General features: G+C 42.1%; 1 protein-coding gene and 1 long non-coding RNA gene across 2 annotated transcripts in view; one reads left to right on the plus strand and one right to left on the minus strand.

The window, feature by feature from the left end:
* The window catches only part of NAV2 (neuron navigator 2), a 417342-nt gene that overhangs the window by 207791 nt on the left and 186711 nt on the right, over positions 1–22840 (minus strand). Inside the window, exons 5-6 of the mRNA XM_059722729.1 lie at positions 19634–19916; positions 9810–9967 (exon numbers count right to left, since the gene is read on the minus strand). Of these exons, the coding sequence (XP_059578712.1) occupies positions 9810–9967; positions 19634–19916 (441 nt within the window). The remainder of the gene's footprint in view (positions 1–9809; positions 9968–19633; positions 19917–22840) is intronic.
* LOC132248722 (uncharacterized) lies at positions 5746–17971 on the plus strand. Its single transcript, XR_009460070.1, has 3 exons — positions 5746–5836; positions 14170–14273; positions 16979–17971. It is a non-coding gene; the product is annotated as an uncharacterized LOC132248722 (long non-coding RNA).

Raw genomic sequence — 22840 nt, forward strand, 5'->3', positions numbered from 1 at the left:
GCCCCCTCCAGTATAGGGCATGGAGCACTTGGTTGTTCTGGCTCCAGCCTGACCCAGGCTGCCTGGAGCAGCCACCAGTGCAGCAGGTGCTGTCTGGCTGGGATGAGGCTGAAACAACCACATATGCCATGCCCAGGACTGGAGCGAGTCCTGAGCTGTGCTAGAGTTGGAGGGTAAGCTGTGGAGGCAGGAGCTGCAGGGGCAGGAGGCAGCGCCAGCCAGAGGGGGCAGGCAGTAGGGGAAGCCAGGACGTGGAGCAGGCACTAGGGATGGGGGCAGGTGCTGGGATGCTCAGGTAGCAGGGGGCAAGTGTGTTAGGCAAGGGGCAGAAATCAGACTGGTTGAATCCCCTTCTGCTTGCCTCACACCACCTGCCCCACCATTGCCTGGCCCTCTGCCACTGCTTTCCCCACAGTAGTAATGGGAGGGATGAATTTAAGGTGATCCTTCACTAATTAGATCCTTATATTATGAATCTAAATTATTCTAAAATTATTATAACAATTTATAAATTTTCCATGTCTAGAATGTAGTTATTGGGGTTTGTCTTAAATTCAGGGTCATCTTGGATTTAGGCAAATACAGTAAGTCCCACTGAAGTCAGTATAAAGTATCCTTCTTGTGCGAGCCGGGCCCCGATCCCGCCCTCGTCGCCATGCGCAGCGGTGATTCCGATCCCATTCTGGCCACCATGGGTAAGCCGGGGGTGAACTGGGGTCGTACCAGACCCGGCTTCGGTGCACGCGGGCTGTGGCCGGCAGCCCGGGCACACGGGGTGGGAGAGAGCCGCGAAGCGGTTTAGCGCACGCGAGTTAGAATTAGTTAGGGAGGCGTAATGGTTGATTGAAAAGATTGTTTACTTACACCCAAAGATGGAATTGGTGTAGGCTGGACAAGTTTCCAGGCACAGCTCCCGCTTGAACCCTCGTTGGAGGACTCTGACAAATCGATTGCTCCCACAGAGTTTACTGGGCTCCGCGGGTCTGGTTAAGTTGGGTTCGAAAAGCTTCCCCGGAGTTATTCAGGCTCCGTGGGTCTGATAAGTTTTTCCCCCGGAGTTTGCTAGGCTCCGCGGGGTCCAAAATTACAGGAAAGGGATACGTCTAGGATTGCGCTTGGCGACGGGGAGAGGCGAGAAGCGAAAGCTCCGTAGGCTCGGTTCTATTGCCTCTCTCTGCCTGCTTAGGGGAGGCGCGTCGGGTCCGCGAGGGTCCACAGCGCTTGGAGATCTTCACACAGAATCTCTCTGTCTTCCTCCCTCCTCCGGCTTGGGTGGAAACTACCCAAGCCTTTTGTATGGCTAGCAAGCCAATCGCTAGCCGCCACGTGTGCCTAAATTAGGAATCGGCCAATAACATGGCACGTATCCTAATACAAATGGCGGGAACTTCTTTGCAACGTGTATCACTACAGTGCAAGAAAGAGAAGCACACTGCAAAGAAGCTGCAATCCGGCAGGAAATCCCCTGCTGCACCAGAGTTCTCTCTAGCAGCAGAGAACTCTACCGTGCAAAGAAAGCGACAAATTTGGCGGGAAATAATTTAGCATTGCCGAAGCGCACACACAAACAAAAAATCACAACTTTGGGTTGTGACACTTCTATGATTCTGAAATTTTTAAATAAATTCAACATTCAGGATATTGTTCTCAAGAACCACAAAACTCTAGGTGAAATCCTGACTTTAGTGAAGTCACTTGATCTGGTATTCATCCTATGCTTCCAGTACTGCTTTAACTGAAGTCATTGGGAGTTTTACTTTTCACTTCCACAGAGGCAGAGAATGGCTCTATAACTGTAAATTGCATTTAAGGACCTGTGTACTTGCTAAAAATCAGCCCAATTTGTCAATTCTTTATGGTCTGATCTGCCACAGTCCATATAAGAAGCTTATAAGAACAGGTTGTAAGTATTAAAGCAAGTTTTATTTTACACACATGAATTTAAAACTGTGCAGACTTTAACATACATCATATAACATCACCTAGCAAAATTTCAATTACTTTGGCTCCAGATTTTAGATTTTCTGTTATTGACACTACAGGGCATTTGAGAAAAGTGTTAATAAAGAAACCAGACTTAGTTTCTGTGCCTAAGGATTTTCTCTATTTTTGTGCCAATATGATTATAATCCAGGGGTTATCTGGAAAATAAATTGTGGAAAACTAAAACTTTTAGTGCTTTGCCTTTTGCTGAAATCTAATTCAATTAAGCCAAACCATAAAGACACATTATTCAGCCATTCAACCAGTTTCTGTATAGCATGCTTCAAGTATTCTGGGCTGCATAAATTCTCTTATTGTTAATAGTCAAAGTCTGATAAATGACCAGTTTTTTTTCCATTTTGCAGAATATTAGCTAACCTGTCAAGAATGCACATATAACCTGGGAAAACCCAAGGGTGTGCCCATCCTCAGTTGGAAAGGATAGAAGAGGCAGGCAACAGTGCTGTGAGAGGGACACTGGTGATTTGAGCACGAGTCTCTCTTTCCTCTATACAGTCAATTCCATGACAATGCTCTTAACTATTTACAGTTTATTGAATTATAATATACATATTATTTCTTATTCAGTATATATATAGGTAAATATGCTAATAGGTAACAAAAGAAAACTTTCCAAAAATATTCTTAGCAATATCTTTTAACAACACCTAAGGTATACAGCTGAATATTTACCATAAGATAAGCCAAAAACCCATTAAAGCAAACTAACCCAATTCCATAACATGTTGTACAATATATTCATAATTGTGAAAACAATCATACAAAATATGAGGCACAGTCTTACACGATATAAGGTGTGTTTACCCCTGGATCCCAGCTAGCAAGGGGTGCTTCCCCTTCTATGGGTCTAGCTGGGAGGGAAACTTTCATTTGGGGCTTTCCCCTGGAGGGAGTTGCCTTATTTCAAGAATGGCTCCCCTGCGGGACCTGACTCCGCCAGCAACTTACAGTTTTCTTTGAGGAGCTGTCGACCAGGCCCCAGAGCTCTTTGCTCAATCAGAGGCCCCACCAGCATTGTCTACGTCACTCAGAGACCTCCCCTCCTGGCCCTGTGCCCCGCTTTGGGCAACAAGGGTTCTTCCAGCTCTCGTTGGGAGGAAACGCTGCTGGCTGGGTTTACCTAGCCTGATGCCTAGGCCACCCCTTTCCCAGGCCCTGCTCTAGGCTCTGGGGCTCTTAGTTCTTTGGCCAGACCACACCGTGAGGCTCCATTTATCTGGCTTATGCCGGGGTTAACCTGAGCAGCCTCAAGTTGCTCCCAGGGCAGGTTCTCCATGTGCCAGATTGCACACCAAGTGGGCCCGAGCAGCCTTGAGCTGCTCCCAGAGCCGGCTCTCCATGTGCCAGTATGCACACCATGTCGGGTCCGAGCAGCCTCGAGCTGCTCCCAGGGCCAGCTCTCCATGGGCTGGTTTGCACACCACTCCATCCAGCCCTCTGCTAAGGATGCAGGTTCAAGCTGCCTCAATGTGGCTCCCAGAGCCTGAGCCCCGTGCACCAGCCTGTGCACTGCTGGGGTGAAGAAGGGATCCCATGGAGGCTCTTCCCTCTCCAACGTTCCTTGCTGTCTCTGCCCCGAGTGCTGAGCATGCTGGGCTTTTCATTACACTGGAGGCCCCACCCCTGAAGTCTGCCGGACCTGCATAGCGCAGTCTTCATCCAGGTCCAGGGGCTCCTCGCTCCCTCGCCCCCTCCGAGCAGGGGCAGGGCAAGCCCCTCCCAGCTGTTACCTGATTGGTAGAAATGTTCCACCAATCCAAGGTGTCCTTCTCCAAGCTGGGCTTGCTGGACAAAAGCAGCGAGCCTGCCACACACAGTATAATTCTTTTAAAGCTAACTCAGAGGCTGCTGACAGACTTTCAATTACAGGTACAATGGGATCCAATTTGTGATCCCAATAATTGTACCTCCTGTATGGCAAGGGGCGCAATTGAGGGACAGGGGATCTGATCCCAATATCACTCTATTGCTGTACAAGGGGATCCTAGGAAGACAGGGGGAGCCTGGGTGCCCAGTGTGCCCATGGCTGGCAGTACCATTCAGCTAATTGGTACTCCCAGCCTTGGGAGAGCGTCAGAATCCTTTGCTCCAGTGCATTTCCACGCCAATTAGCTGACCGGCACTCCCAACCTTGGGAGCATACAAGAGTCCTGAAGGTCTCCAGTGCACTCCAAAGATTGGGAGTGCCAATCAATTTACTGATGTTTCCAGTCCTCTGAGCGTACTGGCCACACCTTCAATTTAAGGTGTGATAGGAACCAGGAGCAAAATTATCACACACATTTTGTGGCCTATTCCCTGTTTTATCATGTCATTAATTGCTAGAATATGTGGCCAGGCTATCACTTAAGGCATGAATAACTTGTTAAAGAATAATATCCGTCTCAGGTTTCAGACTGAGAATATCTATACGCTTACCCAGAGAAAGCACTTATCCAAACACAGTATAAGCCCTCAATACCCATTAAGTCACAGCAATCTCAGTGCTGTTGTACGAGCAGCTCCCAAATTGACTAGCTTCCCTCATTTTCAAGGCTTCTTATATTTAGGGTCTTATTATATGAGGGGAGACAGTAACCCTTCACTCCTTCAGCTTCAAACTCCATTTAGAAAGATGAGGCCTGCGGACTGGATCTAGCCTCCAGAGCCCTATCACTTGGCCCCCCAGTGATACCTCTGGGTCTGAGTTGACCCATACATCATCAGACTGGCTCTGAGTGCAGGATCTGAGATAAACACAGAGCACAGAGCCTGCTCCAGCTAGTCCGGGATCTGTACTATATTTGCCACCCATCCCAGCCAATTTAGGATCCATGATTGCTAAACAGTCCAGGATCCATGCTATGTACCTGGTGCTTATTTTGGCTGGCCCAGGATCCATGCTGCACATGAAGCACTCTTCTGCACTCAGCAAGTCTGGGATATGTGTCATGTGGCACCTCATCCAGGCTGACTGGAACAGGCATGACATGTGCTGATCTGGCATGGTGGGCCATGGGCCCCATCTGGCCTGTGGACCGGCCCCACCACACTCATCTGGCCCGTAGGCCTAGATGATTTTGACAGCCCTGCTATAAAGAAATATAGCAGGGCTATAAAAAATACTTATTATTTTAAATAAATATTATTTATACTTATTATAAAAATACTTATTAAAAAAAATAAGTATTATTATTTTAGCATCATTATCTTTCTGATATATAAGCCTAGCTAGAAGAAGTGGATATGATTCAAGTTTTCCTGGTCAAAGGTTGAAAAATTATTTTCAAGTATAAATAGTAGCAGATTTTCTAGATTTAACTTTAATAGCATTTAATTCTTACTCACATTTTATCTTGCATATATACTGAAAGAATAATAAGATACATTTTTTCCTACAGACTTCTACTGCCCTCTGTAGGATTAGCCTAAGTACAGTATTTATGGAGAAAACTGAAAAGGACCTGCAAGGAAGCAGGGTTAATCTAGTATTCCCAATATTACATAACCTAGTACATAAAGCTCTTTGTAAGATAATTTGAATAGCAGATCATCAATATTTACTATAGCTCATATGTTTAGTGTGATTAACACACCATGAATGTAATAAAAAGGGGGAAAAACAGAATGGTTCCATGCAGGGTTTATATCATATGTTTTTTGGTGTGATTTAGAAGTAAAAAGGGCCCTCAAAAATCGGTAGATAAATGAGGGTCCTGAGCACCTGAAAAATTAAGCTCTTGATTCTTTTCTTGCAGCATTCCAAATGTCAATGACTGTCTGAGTCACTGGGGTGTATGAATGAGAGAACCTGACACAGCAAATACATTACTGAAGTTTCATGCCTCAATTTGTAAGTTTGAATCTTAGTACTGGTTAAAAAATAGTTTTGTTCTTCCTATGCAAATGAGAAAGAATATCTGGTTACCTCAGCTATAAAAGAGGTAAAGAAGGCAAATGGAGCTATTTATCATCCAAAAAACCCACTGAGGAAGCTTCCAATGGTCATTTTCCATTCCTGTCACAGTATTAATCAAAATATCTTGCTCTATGATTCATTTTCTACTCCCCCTTGTCTGGGATGGATGAAGGTTTCCTAACAACAAAATGAAAAGGCATGTTTCGTAAGTGCCAAGGAAACTATATTTATTGAAGCTACTTTTTATGTATATGCTCAAAACAGCAGGTCACAAAAAAATCTTTATTATAAGGGGATTTGCTTCAATTACACTAAAGTGGGAGTACAAATTTCTTGGCAGAGGCCCGCTGTTTTTTTTAATAGCAAATGTTGGGCATTTACAATATTCAATGTTGCAATATAGTTGATCCTCAAAAGCTCCTTTTCTTGGTTAAGGACGAAGCTTTCAGATCTGACAACACCAATGCCACTTAGAGCTGACTATGTAGTAGAGACTTCTGTCCTTGGATTGGGCTGCCCCCCTTCTCCACCTCCCACCCCTTGTGTTACTAGTCTATGATGTAGCAGCTTAGAGAACAACTGAAGATTTGCAAACAGAATTAAGGCCGTTTATGATTTACTTGCTTTATTCAATTGTACATTGTAAATGTGCATAGTGTGATTTTTTTAAAAACAGTTTTGCACCATATTTTCAGCCACAGTATTCTGCTAATACTTTAAATGTGCACTCCAACATAAATGTTCCACTTAGCTCACATGAAAAGTGTGACCATGCTTAGGACAGAAAGGGGCTACAGCAGAAGAAATACCTCAATGTTTTCTCAAAAAATATTCTCTCATGATCAAGGGGAGGAAAAAACCACCTGGCCCATAGCCTGTGTTCTGTCATGTCCTCAAAAAACAGTTAATGGATCAACTTCTGTAATGTCTTCATTTGAGCCTTATAACTAAGTCACATAAAGCAGCATGGAGGAGGACCCACCTGCCTTTGAATTGGCAGTTTTCAGGGACTTGAGCAGTGTGGCCTAGGATCATTTATGTGCCAAAGTACCACTTTGAGATGAAACAGAGTTTGGGCTTTTACTCTTATTTTCATTAGGGTCTACAGTGGTCATTGGTCCTGTTTTGTACCACAGCATCCTATTTCTAAACCCATTGTCCCCTGTCCATTTGTAAATGCAGGGAGTGTGTGTGTGTTTGTGTGTGTGTGTGAGAGAGAGAGAGAGAGAGAGAGAGAGAGAGAGAGCGCCCCTGAGCCCCTGGGGGCTAAGCTTCTTGCAGGAGTAGACAGTGCCCTGGAGAAAGCTGGGGCACCAACAGCTCAAGCAGCACTTCAGGCAGAAACTCCACCACTATGGCCATCATTGTACCAGCAGCACGGCGATCAGAAGCTCTGACTGCGGCCAGAGCCTGCTAAGCCAGGTCTTTTGCCTTGTCTTCTGCTTGTGGTGCTACTCAGTGCTGCTCTCCCCGGGGCACTAGCTGCCACTGCAGGATGCCAGGTATTTGAGTGGTTGATAACAGCCCAGGCTGCACATGAAAGCATCAGAGACAGAAACTGCACTGACTCTATTTGCTCTTCTTTTCACTCTCTTTTTTATATGTTGTCTTATATTGTCTTAAGAGAAGAAGTCGTAGACTACAACACCAGCAGCTGCTGCTGCTTTAAATCATCTCAATTAAACATTGCTTTTTTTCCCCACAAAAAGAATCACCCCCAAGACTGCCAAACAGGAGCTTTTCCTTAGTTGGGTCAAAGATACAAATGTGCCCCAAAATTAGAACACCCCAAATCAGCAGTTATTTTGAAAATGTATCTTGCATTGATTTGCCCAAAGTACACAGGAGGAGTCACTGACATAGCCAGGGACAGATGGCATTTATACACATACCTTTTTGTTCCATGATGCACTGGAGAACTGCAGTTTCAGAGCAAACTCAATTAATCTGATTAACGCAAGCTGATAAGAACTAGTCTGCGCCACATGCAGTTGTATAAGCGGTGAAATGCGTGTCAGTGTGCAGAAAGTGGTGGTGGCATGCTTTTGAACTAAAACCCCTTTTATGTGTTTTAGTTCAGAAGTGCATTGCCACCATTTTGCCACTTACACAACTGCAAGCGATGCAGCACCCGGTGCTTTGCAAAGCACCCACTACTGTGGCACGTGCATGTCTAAAAATGCCCAGAAACCATAGCCTAATTCTGCTTTCAGTTACTTTGTCATATAAGTGAGAGCAGAATCGTTAAAGATAAGCCCTGAGTGCCAACCTGATTAACTTGCTATCTTGCTCCAATTAGAGTATACTGAGCAAGGAGTATATTGGAAGGCAGTCTGGCACTGTTAGTGACAGTGAAATGACTTCCTGATAGTATTGATAGTATTCCTGATAGTATTCAGTGTTTTATAAAGACATAATTAGTAATAGAATATGTAGATTTGCTGTAACTAAACAAACAACTATGTTAAGTAATTTGTTCCACTGAATGCAAAGAAAGTAGTATAGCCAAAGAAACCAAACAGCTTATGTATAGCAACCTCTTACCTGTTTTATAGAGAAAGAGTTACTTGGGGGGCAGAAAATGGAATTGAAGATTGCATAGCTAAACCATCTTTACTTGGGCTTCTGATCCCTCCTTTGTAAAGGGCTGCAGTAGTCAATGTGGTGAGACTAATATACAGAAGACACCCAGTAGAAATACCAGTAAATGCCAGCAGGAAGAATAGAGCTACAGCAAGTGGAGGGGAAATTACCTTAAAAGAATTGAAGGAACATTTTTTTTCTTACCTGTACTCAGATATTGATCTATAAAGCAAAAGTTCATATAGTTGGGAGGTATCACCTGTGTCTTTTATTTAATGTCCCATGGTCCATCAGGACTGTCCCATAGTTCTACTGAACTTTATGCTGTACCATTTGAATCAAAAAGCATGCCACCTATTAATCTATTCAGTTTGAAGCTTTAGCCTAACATCACTTACAAGGTTCCCTTAAGTTTGGCTTCCAAGTCTCTTGTTTTTCTATCCCATATATACCAACAGGGCTAAACTCAAAAGGTAATATATGGGATATCAAGTAAGAAGTCTCTCAATTGGGTATTGTAACTCCTTTGTTAACAACACAAAGACATGGTGGGTGGAATTATTTTTAAAGGCATTGAAGAATGACAAAGGATTCTAGAAACTCAGCATCACTGAAGGGCACTCTTTTGCTTAAATGGTGCATCATAAGAGTGATTTAGGACACAAAAATCGGTAAAAAAAATTCCCTTTGACTTCAACCTGTTTTACATCAAATCCTGACACATGTTTCAAACATGGACCACCATATGGTCCATTTCTATTAGTAGAACTGATCTTTTAACATTTTTAAAATAAGCATAATTTTATGAGAAAACATCTCGAATACGTGCAAAGGGACCTCCTATTTGTTGGAACCTAGTCTTATATTCTAACCACTTTGTCATCACACTCGCTATAAAATTGCTGGCATACTCATGGGATTGCCACTTATCCACTCAAACATTTTTTCCTACTAAGGATAGCTTGTATTCCTTTATATCATCTCTTGTTCACTGAACACCTATCGAGTGAATCCAGAAGACTGTATCTTACTTCAACAGAGTCAAAGCGAAAAGACCAGTTAACTTCAGTAGGAACAGCTTCAGAGGCACAGTTGTCATTAAACCTTCATCTGGGGGAACTATTACTGACTTCTGTGGAAATATGCGTGGAGAAAGGTCTGAATACCAACTCTGCCAGAGCCCTAGACTCTGAACCTATACCTATAACAGATAACTTATCAAAGGGAGATGTTTTCGAGTCCCTGGAGCCTCAAAAAAACTGTACTCCTCCTGGACAAAAGCACAGTAAAGTAGATCTGAGGAAAAATAAAGATTCTAGCCTACCTTTTTCATTGCTGCTGGATGGTGTTGGTGGTAGGTTTACAGGCTTGGATTTGTCATAGTTGTTAAAGCTCTGGCTGCGCCGATTGTTGGCACTGATAGAACCACGAGTTTTGGCTTCACTGCCTGCAGCGGACACCCTCGTGGTAGGACCTGGAAGTCTGTTAAGGAAAACAATGAAATGAGACAAAGTGCTCATATGAAAAAGAAAGACATTTGGAAGAGGAAAACTGAAAACCATGCATAATGTGAGAATAAAAATCAAGGCAAAAGAATTTATAGGTCTCAGAGGAAAGTGAAACAAGCCAGCATTTATCATCCTTGATAAATACATGTACCCGCAACTATATCAGAGTCAGAATGGCTTTATATCATTAAAAAACCTTTGAATGAAATATCCTACTAATTTAAAGCAAGATTTTCAAAAGCCAGTTCTGCCACACTTATTCAATTAAGTAGGACTGTGCTCAGAGAGAAGTCTGGTCAGTTTTAGTGGAGCAAATTGCAGAATATGGCTATACTCAAACTGAGAAAAGATGGAAGTACCAGACCCTCAGTTTTTGCTTCAGTGCCCTAGCTTTTCAATAGTCACTTGGCATGAGTCCTTTTTTTGTCTTGATTGTTCTTGTGCACATGACAGGCAGCTCCAGTAAATTCAGTGCTGTTAGAAAACTGATGTAGGTACAAAGTTAATCAGATTGAGACAGATTACCTCAGTACATTCTACATAGGGTGACGTTTAATTCAGAAAATGAAAATAAGGCAGAATGTGCCTCCTGCTTAAAACTAGCATTTCCTGACGAGATCTGGAAAAAACTACCAGCCAATTTCTAATGGAACAATAATTTGATTTATTTTTGTATCTATAAAACTATACAAAGTTTGGGTTTTAAGTACCTCAAAGGCCATTATTGTCCCCAAATCCTTGTACAGCTATGAGATCAATTGATGAGCAGGAACTAAATAACCCACTTTTAAACTGAAAAAGGCTGGTTGCAGTGAGGGGTCTTAAATTTGGTAGTGCATTTCTCCGTTGAACCAACCAAGTCCAGGTTTACAAGATCCTTCTCTTTTCTCATGCAAGAGGAACCTGATAAGGCTTCCTGAGTGGCTGATGAGTGAACTTCTTCTAATATTTTTGAACATGGATATCCTAAGGGGCCTAATGGAGTTAAGAACTCAGCTTCCATGACATTTTAGCAAGATTGAGGCATGTAATTCCATCAGGTGTCATTTTTACAATGTACTTTACTGTTAGCATAGTGTTGCATTCACTGGATGGGTACATATATAAATCTAAATGTATTAACCACACAGAAATAAATTATGTAGTAGTGTCCTGAAGTTTGTACAAGTAGAAAGTTGCTGAGACTTCTTAGTACCTTGGAAAGCAGTATGACACCTTCATTTTTAAGGTTAAAGGCCAAACTCTGCTCAATCCACATCCAGTAGCAACTGAAAGAGATGAGCTATTCTCAGCCATCACTGAATATTTAATATAGATAAAAGTGTTTGGAAACATTTTATTTTTTTTCTGTAAAAGGTGACAATCAACATGCCATATGTAAAAGGGTACAAACAAAAGTCCTTCTTATCAGGGCACACTAAAAAACGTTATGTAGGTAAAGTTCTCAGTTGGGCTGTGACAAGTCAAGCCATTGTTGTTTCTGTTGCACTATTACTGTTGAGAAGTAGGAAGAGGCTCTTAATATAGCTTTACAAATCAACCAACTCTCCAAAGATTAGTGAAGAGGGGAAAAAACAAAGAAAAAAGCAAAAATATTAGCAAATACATGCACGTGCTTCCAAAGCTAAAAGGAGGACATAAGACATGGGCATCACTCAAAACAAAAATATTTCAATTATAAATTTACATTACTACAGCATTTAGCACCTACCATTATGGATTTTGAGGTTTACTCTGTTGTACTCCTTTAGACAAACCCCTCAGTTTATGAAGAAGCACAGCCAGATTCAACACTAGGGGATGCTAGAGAATTGCATATGGCAAAGATCACAGGCACATGGAAACTAAGAGCATGCCTAGGTTATTTCACCTACCACAAAGAAGACTACAAAGGAAAAAGCAGGAGGTGGTTGGAAGAAAAGACAGCAAAAAATGAATGCTTAGGGCTCTTTGTACCAATTTTCATGCTTTTTCTGGAGAGCTCAAGCAAGGTCATGCAGAACTCCTGGTGCTTAATGGGGGATGAATTCTTAGTTCTTAAAGGTAGGAACACATGCAGGTTACACTGCTTGATAATCTGTTCTAGCTAATAATCGAACATTGTTTCTGGTACATGCTATCCCCAAAGTAGAGCTACTGAACTTTCTCAAGATTACTTCCTCCTACTCTTTTCCTGAGATGAGTGCATAAGGACAGAATTATTTTTCCTCAAGTATCATATTTATTTAAATACAAGGTTTTTTTTTCACATCAGCATAGGGAAAAAGCCCCTCAACTTACATTCACACACAAGGAGACCTCATTAAATACATTGCCTATTATTAAACTGCTGCCAAAAACAGTAATGGACACCAACTACAAGTTGATTAGATATAGCTAACACTGAGCATGGCTATAAAACATATTGTCCATATTGGACAAACATGCTGATAGATGTGTGTGTATGTGTGTGGCCCTTACAAAAACAGGTAGTTGCTCCCCCAAGATGGAACAAGCACCAGGTTTGAAGTTACTACAATATGAGGCTGGCATTTGGCAATGCTAGAGCAAGCTCTGACACTCTCCCCTGATGCCTTTATGGGAACCTACTACAAGGACAAACACATGCAGCCCATCTGAATAAGATACATCACAGTGCCAACTGAGTGCAGGCCCCCTGAACACTGGCTCTTTTTCAGGTTATGGTGAGCCACTACTCTGCATACTTTTCTACTTCCTCAGCACTACCACAACTGAACTGTGCCTTAATTTCCCATTTTCAATTACTCTAATTTCTTCACCAACCTTAAATGTCTGGTAAACATCACCAAACCGGATCCCAAATAATTCACCCAGAATTGCTCTGTAACCCCACCTCTCTCAGCCTGTCACATATGATTGGTGTGGTCCCTGACCTCCATGAGCTGGAGCAGAATCAGGTTGCCCTGCACTTCAACTGCATATACATTTTTCCAGAATCCCAGGGCTTGTGGCAAGAACACCTGGTTCCAGTCATGAGTTGGGGCTAATTAGCACATGGCTCCTTTGTAGGGGGTATCTAGAGTACATATATATACTGAGCAGTGCTAAGCTATGGGGTCATGAAATGGCCTTTTGATTTTGGACTAATACCATGCATAGTTTGTACTATATATAAGTAGGTACAAAAGAGCTGCTTAAAAGTGTTTATAGAGTACCTGTGCTAAAACTTGCAGCAGTTCCAGAAAAGGTAAAATGCATCAATTCTGGATGAACTAAGTCAATGGATACTATATGCAAATTACTACAGGTATATTTCATAGTTTCATAGTTGTTATTTTCAGAAGGGATCTCAATATATCATCGAGTCTGACCCCCTGCCCTGGGCAGGAATGAGCACTGGGGTCATATGACCCCAGCCAGGTGCTTGTCGAGTCTCCTCTTAAAGACCTTTAAGGTAGGGGAGAGCATCACCTCCCTTGGAAGCCCATTCCAGATTCTGGCAACCCTTACCGTAAAGAAGTTCTTCCTGATGTTCAACCTAAATCTGCTCTCTGTCAGTTTGTGGCCATTGTTCCTGGTTATTCCAAGGGATGCCCTGGTAAACAGGGCATCTCCTATTTCTTGCTGTCCCCCCACCCCCAATGAATTTGTAAACAGCCACAAGATCCCCTCTCAGCGGAGGCTCCCTTTCTCTTGCAGAGGCTGAAGAAATCCAGGTCCGTCAGTCTCTCCTTGCAGGGCCCCACCTGCAGGCCCCTAACAATATGAGTGGCCCTCCTCTGAACCCTCCCAAGGTTATCCACATCCTTTTGAAGTGCAGGACCCAGAGCTGAATGCAGGACTCCAAATGCAGCCTGACCAATGCCACATAGAGGGGAAGGATTACCTTCCTGGGCCTATTCATGATGCACCTGCTAAGGCATGATAGATTGCAGTTAGCTTTACTGATTATTTTGTCACATATTCATCCTGGAGTCAGCTATGACTCTGAGATTCCTTTCTGCTGCTGTGCTGCTGAGAATATGATCCCCTAGCCTATAGGTGTGTTGGTGATTCTTTCTCCCTATAAGCAGCACTTTGCACTTGTCTTTGTTGAACTGCATCCTATTCTTTCCTGCCCACTTTTCCAACCTGTCCATGTCTGCCTGGATTCAATCCCCCCCACTACTGTGTTTAATTTACCCCATAATTTTTGTCATCTGTGAATTTGGACAGAGTGCTCTCCATGACCTCATCCAAGCTGCTGATGAAGACATTGAATAGCACAGGTCCAAGGACCAAGCCTTGGGGGACCACACTGCGCACATCTTTATGTCACGGTCAGTATTTTCAAATTCGCTTCTCACTTCCATGTGCTTAGGGAAAGAAGGGTCTGACAGTAAGGACAGGGGAAAGGGGCTGCAGGGGGAAGAAGTTAAGGGGTAGGCAGAGGGCAAGGGGGCTACCTGACCCTCCACCCCCAATTTATTTTTCCTGCTGTAGCAGTGGGAGGGGAACAAAGTCAAAGCAAACCTCCAATAATTAGATTCTATACCTGGAAAATTAAAACAAATTTATAAATTTTCCATTTATAGAATGTAATTATTGGGGAGGTCATCTTATATTTAGGGTCACCTTATAACCAAATAAATATGATACTTTCAATCATAGTGGGTGCATCTAAATGTGCCCCTAACTATGCACTTGGTACTGCACAATCCCAGTGGCACAAAGTTATTTTTAGATGCTATGTCACTGTAGCAACGAGCAAAAGTGACATAGCTCGACGCTATGGTGAAGTAGTGTCAGTGTCACTGTTTGTGCCCACCTATGCTAAGGCGATGTAGCATCTTGTGTAGATGAGAGCAGTGTGAAGGTAGTGGACCAAACTGGCTAGCAGAGAAAAAGCCAGAAATCCATAAATTTAGCAACATTATTCAGTGAATTAGACTGTCAAGACACATTAACTATAACAGAAAATAACAAGTTTTAAACTCAATCAGTATTGCATCTGCTAGTCAAAATGCATGTAAATAGTATATCTATCTATCTATCTATCTATCTATCTATCTATCTATCTAGATAGATAGATAGATAGATAGATAGATAGATAGATAGATAGATAGATAGATAGATCTCTCTTTCTATATATATATATATATTTAAAAAAATAGAACACTTAAGAAGATATATGGATAATCATTTCTCCTAATTATTGATCCTATTGTGACAAATCTGATCCATTTTGGTTTAATCACAGGCCTCTAGCACTAAAACAAAGTGCATTAGTAGCATCTGGAACGAGCTTGTTAGAAGACTCTAGTTTCAGGGTGGACATCCTGGAGTCTTGCTATCAGAGACCAGGTATAAATTTGAAAAAAAAAAAACCACTCTTCAGTACCTTCAGCTAAGCCAAAAATGTAAACTAACATGGACCATAACCATGTGTGGAGGAGAACCACATGGTTTTCAGATATCAAGTGGGTGTTAGGAGGGAAATACATAAGGAAGCAAGAGTAATAGGGAGAGCCAACAATGCTTAAAAAGTGATTTGAGACAGGAGCTCTAGTACAGGAAGCTTTTCAGGTGCTTAGACCCTCCATTCACCAAGTAAAATATTTGGGATAAGTGAATCCAGACTCTAGGCAGAACTCATGCTTTTTCAGCATTAATTCCACATACAGAAAGGGGCAGAAAGGGGAAAGATTTGGTGGTCAAAGTAAAAGGTGAGAAAAAATGGCAAATGACAATACAGTACTTAATGCTGAACTATAACTGAGTTCCTAATAAAATGCCTATGATTACACAATAATACAAAGAGCAGTATCAATCACATGAAAATGTATGATTGATGCCAAAGGCACTTAAGATGATTATGACAGGGAGCCTTAGACTGGTACAGTGAGGAGCTGGCATGTAGGTCAAGCTGGGATTCAGGGGGAAACATACTGAAATACCTATTATTCATTTTCAGGAAAATTAGATATTCTCAACTAGAGGACACAGGGAAGTTCAGGAGCAATGATGAAACATACCTAGCACATGGTTTGTCTCACCTGATGCACAGGCAGAGGCATAGCAAGCTTCCTCAGCACCCCAGGGTGGGTTGCAAGCAGTGATGTACCTAGATTCCTGGTGGCCCCAGGTGAACTTTTAGTATTGAGTACCCCTTCACCAGAGATAATTATAATAATAATTGGACAATGGAAAAAAATTACCATTTTCAGGCCCCTTTTCCGTCCAGACCCTGGGCAGCTGCCCAGTTCACCCACACCTGTGTCCAGGTCTGGTTAGGAGATTATGCAGATCACTGGAAAGTGGTAGGGAGGAGGAGAGGGACAGAGTCTTACCTGGCCCCACTCTCTGCATTCAAATAGCAGCTGCTACTGCTGTGTTGAGTCTAGTAGTGCGGACTTGAGCTGCCGCTGCTGAGAAAAGGCTCACTGCACACCAGGTGCAGCAGCCCCATGGCATGAGCTCCTTGGGAGCTGCCTGTCATGCGCCATTCACTGATACACAACTGGATGCAGGGCTGTACCTAGCATGGCAAGTATTCCTTGAGGGGGCAGGAGGGTAGCAGCAGGGCAGGGAGAGGGAGATTACACTCCCCCCTTCCTCCCTCTACTAGACATTGCTGAGTGAGGTGCTGCACCTGCTATGGCAGATTCCCAGGGTGGGGGTGTGATTCTGGCACCCTGTCTATGACAGCGCCTAGGGCTGAAGACCTGCTCGCCCTGCCTGCAGAATATATGTTCCAATTCTTATTACCACAGAGAATTTAGTATGACATTAGTCATTTCAACTGTATAGAAATGGAAATTACTGATGTAAGTATGTCAGGGAGGGAACCCCTAGAAACATCTTGCCTTTTGAAATTGAAAGTCTCACAAAAACTATCAAGCTACAATATTTCTTGCTAACAGGAAAGACAAGGGCATCCACCTAAATAAAAAGTCAAGCAAAAACAAAGGAATAAAAGGATGGTCTTAGAGAGCCCCTAAGCTTGAGCTCTTCTGAAGTACTAAAAAGGTAAATGTTTTTAAAGGTGAACTCTAAACATGCAGTTGGAAATCTTGCAAGAAGGGTTATCCATGCATTGCAGAAGAGGAAGAAATGCTAACCTAGAAGCCTTTTTCTGACCAAGAGTGAATCGGATGATTTTGCTTTGAGATGAGTCCCTGGGTGACACACTGCACAATGGGAAAGAAAAAGTGGAAGACATGAGTGAGCAAAGAAGAAACAGTCAAAGAAAGCTCCTGAACTCAGCCAGTGGTTTTAGAAAGCCAAGGGGTTTTTTATATTCATTTCACAAGAGCTTCATTCCTAGGTAGAACTCCTCAGACTTGATTCGTTTTCTATAGTCTGTGTTTAGTTTCATATTCAGTAATTAAGACATAAAAGTATGCTACATTGAGCCTATATTTGTGAGAGCAAAAATCAAACTTTATCATTAATTTATTTTTCAAACCGTTATTATATGCAATGAGGAACCTGTGTAAGCTAATAATGCTAATATACACTATCTGTGAATTTATGCTACCCCTATAGAAATCTTCAAATTAGAAGTTTGTTTTTGATTGTTTCTAGATCATTACTTAGACCTTAATCCACTTACCAGAATATGTTGCAATCACCAACCCAATGTTTAATATATTCAGTGCTTCTCTGCCACAAAGAAATGATCATTGAAATGTATTCTTGATGTTCAACTTAAATTTTTATATAGGAGAACTTTTGTATAGAAACCTATGAAAATTTCATATGGCTGTAAAAATACTGTCTGTATATAATTATAGAGAAAACACCACTTTGTTCAATGCTTTGTTGAATCTATTAAAAGGCACGGTTTTTGCTGTAAGGCAAAAGACTAAAAGCTCTGACAACTGTCCCAGTTAACAAGATTCAGGTTAAGGATGTATATTAGGGTGTGCGAAACGGGCCATATTCGATTCAGATTCTACCTAAATAGGGGACAGTGATTCAATTAGTTGATTCAGATCACTATCCAAATCTGAAGATTCGATACTGATTCGGAGAATCAGCGATTTGGCCATAGACACAGCTTTAAATATTTTTTCTACATACCTTAAGGTACCAGGTGGCTCGTGAATACTGAAATGCTGGGGGTGGATAGAGCATCCCATAGGAGCACAGGCGGCAGGGGGGGGCTGTGTGCTTGACAATGAACCCAGAAGTAGACCGGAAGTACTTCCAGTCCACTTCCGGGTCCGCCGCTGAGCGTGCCACCCCTGCAGCACTCTGGTTCAGGGATCAGCCATGGGGGGACCCTGGATGCCCCCCCAGACCCAGGAGGTACAGTCGTCGAGCTGGCGGGGGTGCAGGGTGCCCCCCAGCATGCTCCCCAGCAGACCCAGAACTGGGCCAGAACTGCTTCTGGTCCACTTCTGGGTCTGCTGCCAAGCATACTGGGGAGCTCCCCCACACTCCTCTGGGATGCTCCATCTGCCCCAGCATCGCAGCATTCACAAGCCGCCTGGTACCTTGAGGTATGTAGAAAAAACATTTAAAGCTGTGTCTATGTCTGAATCGTCGAATCTTTCCCAATCTCTCCAAATCAATTCAGAGAGATTAAAGGGTCTCCTGATTTGATTTGGATTCAGAGATTCAGCCAATGAATCAGTGACCAAAGCTTTGCACAGCCCAAATATATATTCCTGGTGCTGAGGTTGTTCTGTAGCCAGAAACCAGCACTTATTTTGACACTCAGCTTAAAATTAAAAACATTTTTTACTGTTACTTGAAAATCAAAACAGACCACATATAGTAGGATAGGAAATAAAAGAGATGCTCAGGTATGTCTTTAGCGCTAAAACCTTTCACCTCACTCCCACGAGAAGTCCTATTTTCTTCAACCGATAAATAGTCCAATACATAAAACACGTGGAATGGGTACAGTAGGAGTAGTATCACTGGCTTCACACCTAATTTGGAGTAACTATGTCAAGTCTTATTGGATAGCCAGTCTATGTAGTCTATTCAGGCTGTGGCTGTTTTTCAGGATTTGCCAAAAAGATGCAAATTATGGAATTATTATTTTTGCAATATGGGCACTAGTCTCATAACTAAAATGAGACCAAATTCATGTCACATGAACCATAAAACATCTATCAGTTGTTAACAACTTTTGAACAACAAACCTATCATAGATTTGAACCAACAAGAATGGTGAAAGGTTTCTATCACCAATCTCTGAGACGGATTCCTCCATGGAGACTGTTTTTGAGCTGAAAAATTCTGCAGGGATTTTTATTTTAAGATACAATTCATCCTGGTTATGTGATCCCTGTAAAGATACATATAACATTAAAACATGGCTTCTTCTTGCCTTCAGGACATGATCCTTGGTCTTGCATAAAGAACTACTGTTTCTTGATAGGTACATCTAATTAAAGGCTTTATCATTAGAAAGAAACAAAATGAAATAAAACCTTTAGCTTACTTAACCTAAATCCTGCTTATTCCAACATCTTAAAACTGCACAAATAAATATTGCTGCTACAAACAAACCATTCTCTCTTCTATTTTAGTTTTAAGGTCTGTGAAGTTGATTGCTATGCAGCTTTCACCTCCTGAGAATGAGGTGTTAATTAGCTTCTGCTCTGAAGAAGAGCAGGAGAAAGAGTCTGATTCTGTTTTTGAAATCTCTTTAAAGGGGAAAACTTTAAAGAAAATATCCCACCTTGACTGCATTTCTGGTTGTGCTTTTAACTGATGATGTGCAGCTTGCTGGGGTTGTTGGCACTGTGTTTGGGGTGAAGCCAGCACCTGTTGTGGTTGTGGTTGCTGTTGCTGCACCCCGATCTGGCACTGAGATGGAGGTCCTGCTTGCTGGGATACTGCAGAAGGTTGCTGGGATGGATGGTGCTGTGGATGCTGTTTCTGTGGCTGCTGCTGCTGCTGCTTGTATCGAGACAGACTGAAGAAAAGACCTAAAATGGCCTTTAGATTCCCATTCCTGATTTCTGTAAGGCAAATTTAAAGTTACTCATCAAGCATCGATATAGATTTTTCTTACAGTACAATGACTCATTTCCATCCTCACACTCTTCTTTAGGTTGCCTGAACTTAATTCCTTTAGGATACAACAAACTGGGCATCAACGACAAAGTAAACTAGTTATTTCTCCCTTGAAGTGATTGCAGTGGATGTATTAGAAATGAAAGTCATCTGGTGAGCTGGTGCACTTTAACAGAAAACTCCTTTAAGTCAAAAATTGCAAAAGTAAAAAACAAATATGACATATCATCATCTTGCAAACAATTTGCTAGCAGTCAATTGTATTCAGACTTGGTTTATTACGAACAGCATTAGCGTCACAAAACCCACTAGTCAAAAATGAGAAACTGCTGCCAAAATTAGGGCTCTCTGTGCAACTTTAAATCATCCCTCATTTGGTGTATGTGTTTCAATGCAGTCTTTAATAACATGCTCATATACTATTTCCCCCTATTCTTTTAACGTAATTGTATTAAAACAAAATAGACTATGTGACATTCAGGAATGTAAACACTTACAAACCCATTCTGATACTGCTGTATATGATGTGTGTGTATCAGGCCCTTATTGCCTTGTGACAGTGCCAGACTGATCGATATCTGGGTTAAAAAGAGTCTCATTATATTTCTTATTCAAATATATAATGGATATATTCCATTATTTCATAATGGAAATAAGTTAAACTAAAATAATGAAAACAATATCAAGCTATTTAATGCATTCTGCACATTTAGTCTGAATACAGTCCACTTTAAAAAAGTAACCTGTATTAAAAGAATCCCTATCATGTGGCATTGTTCTAATGTCCATGTAATTCTTTAGTATGGATGGAAATTTTATGGACACTATATAGACCATATGAACTAAGAGTAACTGATGGCACCAGTAAATTGCCTTCATCCTTGCATACTAGCACTAGAGGAGAATGAGGCTTTTACTTTACTTAGTGTGGTTTCCAGATATGCCATGGAGACAGAGGGATGGTCAGACTCCAGAATCCTGGGTTCTATCCTCGGTGGTGGATAGGAGCTTGCTCTAGCAAGCATAGGCTTTTCCAACCTAACTTCCCAAATAAAAACCCTTCTGCCCTGTACCTTTCCAATCCTACCCTATCACTCCATCACAGTCATCTTTTTTCTCAGCTAGCCCCTCTTAGTCCCCTTTGCAGGATTCTGATCCTAAATCAAAGTCTTATAAGCAGCAAATCCTAATTTCACCACTCCAAACTACTGGTGCTCCCCACCTGCCTGCAGTCCCATCCCATCCACCCGGCCCAGTGCACCCTGCCCACGGGGGTCCAGGGCTGGTCTCCATGGATGTTCTCCATGCTGTTCTGTCCAGCAACCATGGAAGTGGATGCGGGGTGGATGAGCGATCCAGCAGTAGCAGAGACACAGACAGAGGTAGCTGGAAGGAGCTGCCATTGAGAGGGCTACTGGGAAGCTGAGTCTGGCCACTGCACCACTCTTGGCAAAACCAGCCACACACACCATGACCCATGCTCCCCCCTGCACCTGGGCTTGGTGGGGCCGAGAGATCCACTGCAGGCTGGATAGAATCCCTTGGCAGGCTGGATTCAGCCCGCAGGCCATATTTTGCCCATCCTTGCCTTAACTGGACATCAGTGACATCTTCCCGCTACGTTTTCCAACCCTATTGGCTCCCAGTCCTAATCTCATGCTGTTGGATCTTCATTCAGTCACAATGTAGCCTTTTCTCCTACATCTTCTGATCTCAGTTTCATTCCTTATACAGTGAGAGTTTTCTTTCTCTAAATCTTTGCTTCTCAGCAGGGTTCTCTGCTCTATTCTCATGTCTTTGGGCAATTTAACTGCAAAAGCAAAAATAAAAATTCAGCCTGGTGAGGCTGCATGGCATGGAAGAAAGGCTAAATGGTTAAGTGTAGCAAACATATAAACAGCTGAAAACAGGGTCTAACTATGGGAAGCATCAAGTATCATTTAATTATAGCCATGCTATGTGACAAACAATTTTGAATGAGTGAGTGCATGCCTATTGTTGCATGTTCTCTTATCGGAAGAGACACCCAATTTTAATTCTTTACCAAAAATAACAAAGCAAATAAAAAGCAAAACAAATACCAAAGAGAAGAAGTTCTTCTGTACTTTGATAATATTTGTATATTGCCTATAATTTTCCTAAGTGAAATCTAAAGTGGATATAGGAAAAGTTATACCCCAACACTGGATGTAGTCCTGATTTCATTCAACTGAAAGGGCAAAAAATAAAACTTTCCACTGACTTCACAGTGAGAAGTTTCTGGCTCTTTAAGAATATAAAAATTATTTCAAACAGGCCTTTGAGATGCACTACCAGTTTTCTTATCTTAAAAGATGGACTGAGGTAATTTACTTGGGGGTTTGCCACTGGACTTTGTACATAAAGAGTACTTCAACCTCACTTCACTCTGCCAATTAGTACAGTCTGAATTACTTCCTCATTGGATTCCCCTTCTGTCCTATGAGCCATTTTAAACGTGCATTGATTTATGAGAGTAGAAGTGCATAACCCACTCATTTTCATTTTGGCTACCAAAAAAAGGTTTAGTTGTTTATTTTTTTATACTTATGAAACAAATGCTGCCAGATGATCTGGTTTCAGGAGAAACCAGGATTTAGTTTTTTAAAGAAACCAACCCAACCAGCTGATTGGAAACTTCCATGCTATGAGGTTTCTGCTATTACTTATTGCTCTCACTGCCTTGACTTCCAATTTTGAAGGCTGCCCATTCTCCTCTCTTTCTTGACACAGAAAGTATGCTAGATTTAGTGAGAATAGGGAATGGCACACAAAGTCTACTCAAGCAGCTAAGAAACATCTGACAAGGAAGAGATATGGGGGGGAAAGAAAACACACAGGGTATTTTATT

This window comes from Alligator mississippiensis, chromosome 2, assembly GCF_030867095.1.
Source record: "Alligator mississippiensis isolate rAllMis1 chromosome 2, rAllMis1, whole genome shotgun sequence".
Lineage (NCBI taxonomy): Eukaryota > Metazoa > Chordata > Crocodylia > Alligatoridae > Alligator > Alligator mississippiensis.